At 48.4% G+C, this 7800-nt stretch overlaps 1 protein-coding gene across 1 annotated transcript in view; it reads right to left on the reverse strand.

Moving 5' to 3' along the window:
- Window positions 1-3055, reverse strand: part of RRP12 (ribosomal RNA processing 12 homolog) — a 50582-nt gene extending 47527 nt beyond the window's left edge. The window contains exons 1-2 of the mRNA XM_032281180.1: window positions 2614-3055; window positions 1841-2070 (exon numbers count right to left, since the gene is read on the reverse strand). Of these exons, the coding sequence (XP_032137071.1) occupies window positions 1841-2070; window positions 2614-2752 (369 nt within the window). The 5' untranslated portion in view covers window positions 2753-3055. The remainder of the gene's footprint in view (window positions 1-1840; window positions 2071-2613) is intronic.
- Window positions 3056-7800: the final 4745 nt, after the last annotated feature.

A 7800-nucleotide genomic window follows, 5' to 3' on the forward strand; every position in this document is an offset into this window, starting at 1 on the left:
TTGTATTTTTTTTTTTAGTAGAGACGGGGTTTCACCATGTTGACCAGGATGGTCTCGATCTCTTGACCTCGTGATCCACCCGCCTTGGCCTCCCAAAGTGCTGGGATTACAGGCTTGAGCCACCGCGCCCGGCGAAATGGCAATATTTTAAAGATACTGAGTTAAGGCCGGGCGTGGTGGCTCACACCTGTAATCCCAGCACTTGGGAGTCCAGGGCAGGTGGATCATGAGGTCAAGAAATCGAGACCGTCCTAGCCAACATGGTGAAACTCCATTTCTACTAAAAATACAAAAATTAGCCGGGTGCTTGTAGTCCCAGCTACTCAGAAGGCTGAGGCAAGAGAACCGCTTGAACCCAGGAGGCAGAGCCGAGATTGCGCCACCGCACTCCAGCCTGGGTGACAGAGCGAGACTCCGTCTCCAAAACACACACACACAAAAAGAAAAACAAAAACAAAGCAGGCGCGGTGGCTCACGCCTGTAATCCCAGCACTTTGGGAGGCCGAGGCGGGTGGATCACGAGGTCAAGAGATCGAGACCATCCTGGTCAACATGGTGAAACCCCGTCTCTACTAAAAATACAAAAACATTAGCTGGGCATGGTGGTGCGTGCCTGTAATCCCAGCTACTCAGGAGGCTGAGGCAGGAGAATTGCCTGAACCCAGGAGGCGGAGGTTGCGGTGAGCCGAGATCGCGCCATTGCACTCCAGCCTGGGTAACAAGAGCGAAACTCCGACTCAAAAAAAAAAAATAATAATAATAAAGTATATTGTTAAGATTAATTTTACCTGTTTAAGTTTTTAATATGGCTACTAAAAATTTTAAAATTAGGCCAGGCGCAGTGGCTCACACCTTTAATCTCAGCACTTTTGGGGATCACCTGAGGTCAAGATTTTGAGACGAGCCTGGCCAACATGGAGAAACCCCATCTCTACTAAAAATACAAAAAAAATTAGCCAAGCATGGTGGTGCATGCCTATAATCCCAGCAATTTGGGAGGCTGAGACAAGAGAATCCTTGAACCCGGGAGGTGGAGATTGCAGTGAGCTGAGATCACGCCATTGCACTCCAGCCTGGGTAACAAGAGCAAAACTCTGTCTCAAAAAAAACCCACAATTTTTAATTACGTATGTGGCTTGAATTAAGATTGCCATTGGACAGAGCTCATCCAGGAAGACAGACAATAGCTACTGTGAAAGACTCAATTTGGGAGAACAACCATCACATTTTATTCTTCTTCTATCATTTTGGTATTAAGTATTTTTACTTTTTCGTTTCAATAACAAAAAATATATATAACTTTAAAGTATAGATAACATAATAAAAGTAAATTAAATTTAGTTCTTGTTAGATAAAACGTTTCCTAATCACTGTTTCTGAGCATTTATTTACTCAACATATGTTTATTGAAAATACCCTGTGTACAAAGTACTGTGTTAGGTATAGCTGAGGAGAGAAATTTTGGAAAATATTTCTACCCTCAAGTACTTTACACTTCAGCAGGGGAGATGTTCTAATAAAAAGCATCAAGTGGGCCAGGCGCGGTGGCTCACACCTGTAATCCAAGCACTTTGGAGGCCAAGGCGGGCGGATCACCTGAGGTCGGGAGTTCAAGACCAGCCTGACCAACGTGGTGAAACCCCATATTTAAAAAAAAAAAAAAAAAAAAAAAAAGCATCAAGTGGAACCCGCCCTAGGAGGGGACATAAAGGGCAGAGAGATGACACATCATCCAGAAATACCAGCTGTTGTCACCGGAGACCAGTCAGCCAGAGCTGAAGAAAAGGCATGAGTTGGCCCCTCCTCACCGTCCCATGGCCCTCCTGACCCTCGCCCCTACCTCCTTGTGGGCAGCCGAGTTGGACTCCCAGAAGCGCTGCACTTTGCTGAAGGTGACGTTTGTGCAGTCGGAAAGGCCACTCAGGAAGGTGCCTGAGGACTTCTCGGTGACAGCCAGCTCCGCCTCTTCTTCCATGGGTGTCTCAGAGGCTTCCCTCTTGCCCAGGTGCAAGGACCCTGACTGCAGCTCATTATGTAACTTCACAGCATCGACTGTCAGGTCACTCATTCCTGAGAGCCAGAGGCACAAGTTAAGGCCCAAGCCTCCTTTTGGTCAAGAGAACAGAACAACCTCTAGGAAACAAACGAGCCTAGACCAAGTCTCCAACCCGAGGCTGAATTCTGCCTCATAAACCCATTGCATGCCTAAAACTTGAAAACCCAAGGAGAAAGGGAATCCTCCATGTAAAAGTTTTCGCTTCCCTGTAGCAACGGCATAAACGCCAGTGGGAATCAGCAGGGAGCTACATTCAGATAACCTGGAAAATAAATGAAGGTGAACGCGGTCTGTAAAGAGCCATCCAAGGTCCATTACAGCCATGAGTCCCAACTCTGACACCCGCGGTACCTTACACAAGATATTTCCCTACTGCGGACCTCAGTTTCCGTATCTGCTAAATTGGAACGGTTGTCCTTCAGAGCGGGCTCCAGATCTGACATCCTAAGAAATGGAAGTTCCAATGCCTGGCCCCGGACTCTCCCAGAGGCCCCAGACTGGACCCTGGTCTGCCTGGAACCCCACCGCCGGCTGCGCTCGGGTCCCATCCCAGCTACCTGACGGCCTGCTGAAGAAGCGGCTGCGGGCGGCCTGGCGGTGGCGGCAGATGACGGGGTTGCTGTCGCTGCTGTGGCCTTTCTTCCAGCGCTTCAACTTAGCTGAGACACCAGAGGGCAACTTCCCCGAGCGACCCATGTTGACTTAAAGGACCAGCTTCCAGGTACGTAGAAACATGCTCCGAACCCACGTGGATACCCTGTAATCTTCACTTCCTCTTCTTCTGGCGTCACTTCCGGATTCGTGCCTATTACTATGGTAAAACAGTCAACATCCGGTTTTACGCCTCCTCCTCCTCCTGGCTTCGGATTGGGAGGAGCTCCAAGGAGATCCGTTACTAGGAAGGAAGTTAGGTTGATAGGGTTTTCTGGGCTTCTTACTCCAGCCAGGACCAGGTTTCAGGGCCACAGAAGTGAGCCTTAAAAAACTGGAGTTCAGCCGGGCGCGGTGGCTCACGCCTGTAATCCCAGCACTTTGGGAGGCCGAGGCGGGTGGATCACGAGGTCAAGAGATCGAGACCATCCTGGTCAACATGGTGAAACCCCGTCTCTACTAAAAATACAAAAAATCAGCTGGGCATGGTGGCTCGTGTCTGTAATCCCAGCTACTCAGGAGGCTGAGGCAGGAGAATTGCCTGAACCCAGGAGGCGGAGGTTGCGGTGAGCCGAGATCGCGCCATTGCACTCCAGCCTGGGCAACAAGAGCGAAACTCCGTCTCAAAAAAAAAAAAAAAAAAAAAAAAACTGGAGTTCAAGCCGGGCCTGTAATCCCAGCACTTTGGGATGCCGAGGCGGGCGGATCACTTGAGGTCAGGAGTTCGAGACCAGCCTGACCAATATGGTGAAACCCCATCTCTACTAAAAAAAAAAAAAAAAAAAAAAAAAAAAAAATTAAGCGGAAGTGGTGCCACACGCCTGTAATCCTAGCTACTCAGGAGGATGAGGCAGAATTGCTTGAACCCAGGAGACGGAGGTTGCAGTGAGCCGAGGTCGTGCCACTGCACTCTAGCCTGGGTGACAGAGGGAGGCTCTGTCTCAAAAAAAAAAACAAAAAAAAAACCACACAAACAAAAACAAAAAACGGGCCGGCTGTGGTGGCTCGCACCTGTAATCCCAGCACTTTGGGAGGCCGAGGCGGATGGATTACCTGAGGTCAGGAGTTCGAGACCAGTCTGACCAACATGGTGAAACCCCATCTCAATAAAAAAACAAAACAAACAAACAAAAAACTGGAGTTTGGCTGGTCGTGGTAACTCATGCCTGTAATCACAGCACTTTGGGAGGCTGAGGTGGGCAGATCATTTGAGGTCATTGTTCGAAACCAGCCTGACCGCCATGGTGAAACCCCGTCTCTACTAAAATAAAAAATTAGCTGGGCGTGGTGGCGGTGGCGCGTGCCTGTAATCCCAGCTCCTCAAGAGGGTGAGGCACAGGAATCACTTGAACCCAGGAGGCAGAGGTTGCAGTGAGCCGAGATCTCACCTCTGCACTTCAGCCTGGGCAAAAGAGTGAGACTGTCTCAAAAAACAAAACAAACAAAAAACTGGAGTTCTTTTTCAGTTAACAACAAATACACTTACGTTACATTTGAAAATCTATTTTCAAAATTAAGCATAGACACACATTTATATGAAAAAGTCAAAACTGGCCAGGTGCGATGGCTCACGCCTATAATCCCCAGCACTTTGGGAGGCTGAGGCAGGCGGATCACTGAGCCCAGGAGCTGGAGACCAGCCTGGCCAACACAGTAAGACCTGTTTCCTCAAAAACTAAGAAAAATAGTGGGGTACAGTGGCATGCACCCATGGTCCCAGCTACTTGGGAGGCTGAGACAGGAGAATCCCTTAAGCCAAGGAGTTTGAAGTTGTAAGCTATGATAGCACCACTGCACTCCAGCCTGGGTGACACCATGAGACTTTGTCTCAAGAAAAAGAAAAGGAACAGAACAGAACAGAAAAGATACTGTTTCATGTCAGGTGCACATGCCTGTAGTCCCAGCTACTCAGGAGGCTGAGGCTGGAGGATCGCTTGAGCCCAGGAGTTCTGGGCTGTAGTGTGCTATGCTGATCGGTTGTCCACAGTAAGTTCAGCATCAATATGGTGACCTTCCAGGAGTGGGGAGCCACCAGGTTGCCTAAGGAGGGGTGAACTGGCCCAGGTCGGAAATGGAGCAGGTCAAAACTCCCGTGCTGATCAGTGGTGGGATCATGCCTGTGAATAGCCACTGCACTCCAGCCTGGGCAACGTATGGAGACCCCATCTCTAAAAAAAATAAAAATAAAAAGATACTGTTTCATTATCAACATGGAAATACAAATTAAAATCACAATGAAATGCCCACAGACGTACACCCACCAGAATGGCTAAAATTAAGAAGACTAGCAGTACTGATGTTGGTAAGGATGTGGAGAAGCTGGCAGCATATGCTGCAGTGGGAGTATAAATTGATACAGCATTCTGGAAAACTGTATGGTAGTATCTACTAAAACTCAATATAGGCCTGCTCCATAACCCAGCAATTTATTCTTGCCTATTTACTCAACAGAGATGTTTACTTATATGCAAAAAAAGAAATATATCAGGATGTTCACAATGGATGTAATAAAATGTCCATCAACAGTAGAATGATGGCTGGGTGTGGTGGCTCACACCTGTAATCCCAGCACTTTGGGAGGCCAAGGTAGGTGAATCACTTGAGGTCAGAAGGTCGAGACCAGCCTGGCCAATATGGTGAAACCCTGTCTTAAAAAAAAAAAAAAAAAAGAGGGCCGGGTGTGGTGGTTCACACCTGTAATCCAAGCACTTTGGAGGCCAAGGCAGGTGGATCACCTGAGGTTGGGAGTTCAAGAGCAGCCTGACCAACATGGTGAAACCCCGTCTTTAAAAAAATAAAATAAAGAAAGAACATAAAGAACAGTGGAATGAGGCTGGATGCAGTGGTTCACCCCTGTAATCCTAGTGCTTTGGGAGGCTGAGGGAGGAGGATTGCTTGAGGCCAATAGTTCAAGGCTAGCCTGGGCAACATAATGAGACCCCATCTCTACAAAAAATTTTAAAAATTATCCACGTGTGGTGGCATGCACCCGTAGTCCTAGCTACTTGGGAAACTAAGGCAGGAGGATCACTTGAGCCCAGGAATTCAAAGTTACTCTGAGCTATAATCCTGCCACTGCACTGCAGCCTGGGCAACAGAGTGAGACTCTGTGTCTAAAATACATATAGATAGATTAGACAGACAGACAGACAGTAGGATGGATAATTTGTGACATACTGATATGTAACGGAATATTATAGGATTTGACTGTATGGCAATGAGAAGGAACTACTGCTACATATAACAAGACGCATGACCTAGGTTGAGTGAAAGACTCCAGACACAAAAGAGTACATATTTATGATCCCATTTGTTACTTATTTATTTATTTAGAGACAGTGTCTTCCTGTCACTCAAGCTGAAATACAGCAGCACAATCATGGCTTACTGCAGCCCTGACCTCCAGGCTCAAGCAATCCTCCCACCTCAGCCTCCTGAGTAGTTGCGACAGGCATGCACCGCCACGCCTGGCTAATTATTTTGTTGCTGTTTGTTTTTTGATTTTTTGAAATGGAGGCTTGCTCTGTCCCCCAGGCTGGAGTGCAGTGGCACAATCTTGGCTCACTGCAACTTTCACCTCCCAGGTTCAAGCAATTCTCCTGCCTCAGCCTCCCCAGGTAGCTGGTACTACAGGTGCATGCCACCACATCTGGCTAATTATTTTTGTATTTTTAGTTAGATGGGTTTCACTCTGTTAGGATGGTCTCAATCTCCTGACCTCGTGATCCACCCACCTCGACCTCCCAAAGTGCTGGGATTACAGACGTGAGTCACCATGCCCAGCCTACATGTATATTACACTTCATGGGCTAACTAAAAATACAAAGTGGGCCAGGCGCAGTGGCTCATGCCTCTAATCACAGCACTTTGGGAGGCAGAGGCGGGCCGATAACTTGAGTCCAGGAGTTTGAGACCAGCCTGGGAAACAGAGTGAAACCCCATCTCTGCAAAAAAAATGACAATTAGCCAGGCATGATGGCAAGCACCTGTACTCCCAGCTACTCGGAGGCTAATGTGGGAGAATCACTTGAATCCCAGGCTAGAGTGCAGTGATGCAATCTGGAGGTTGCAGTGACTCCAGATTGCACCACTGCACTCTAGCCTGGGTGATGGAATGAGACTGTGTCTCAAAAAACAACAAAGGCCAGGCGCGGTGGCTCACACCTGTAATTCCAGCACTTTGGGAGAACGAGGCGGGTGGATCACAAGGTCAAGAGATCAAGATCATCCTGGCAAACACGGTAAAAACCCTGTCTCTACTAAAATATAAAAATTAGCTCGGTGTGGTGGTCGCGCGTCTGTAGTCCCAGCTACTCAGGAGGCTGAGGGAGGAGAATTGCTTGAACCCGGGAGGCAGAGGTTGCAGTGGGCCAAGATCGTGCCACTGCACTCCAGCTTGGCGCCTGGCGACAGAGCAAGACTCTGTCTCAAAAACAAAACAAACAAACAAAAAAAGTGGTCTTCACACCTAGAGCAAAGTGAGCATAAAGTGTGCTAATGTGAGAAATTGTTCCTGCAGAGAAGACTGAAGTCAGCTCAGACTCTGGGCCCCTGCCCCTCCAGCCTCTGGAGACATCATCACCCTCCAGTGGGGCCCTGCGCCTGGGCCACAGGCTGAGACCTTGGTGGAAAGGCGGAGAAAGGGAACTGGTGGCTGGGGAAGAAAGAGGAAGCAGAGTGTGGAAATTATTGTAATCAAACTGTGCTCACGACCAGAGGTCTAGACTTGGGACAACTGCTGAGGGAAGGTATGTCAAGTGCTGGCCTTAAGACTGGACACACTTGGGCCGGGCGCGGTGGCTCAAGCCTGTAATCCCAGCACTTTGGGAGGCCAAGGCGGGTGGATCACGAGGTCAAGAGATCGAGACCATCCTGGTCAACATGGTGAAACCCCATCTCTACTAAAAATACAAAAAATTAGCTGGGCATGGTGGTGCATGCCTGTAATCCCAGCTACTCAGGAGGCTGAGGCAGGAGAATTGCCTGAACCCAGGAGGCGGAGGTTGCGATGAGCCGAGATCATGCCATTGCACTCCAGCCTGGGTAACATGAGTGAAACTCCGTCTCACAAAAAAAAAAAAAAAAAAAAAAAA

Source organism: Sapajus apella, unplaced genomic scaffold, assembly GCF_009761245.1.
Source record: "Sapajus apella isolate SASKATOON/1434 unplaced genomic scaffold, GSC_monkey_1.0 scaffold13, whole genome shotgun sequence".
In the NCBI taxonomy this organism is placed as follows: Eukaryota; Metazoa; Chordata; class Mammalia; order Primates; family Cebidae; genus Sapajus; species Sapajus apella.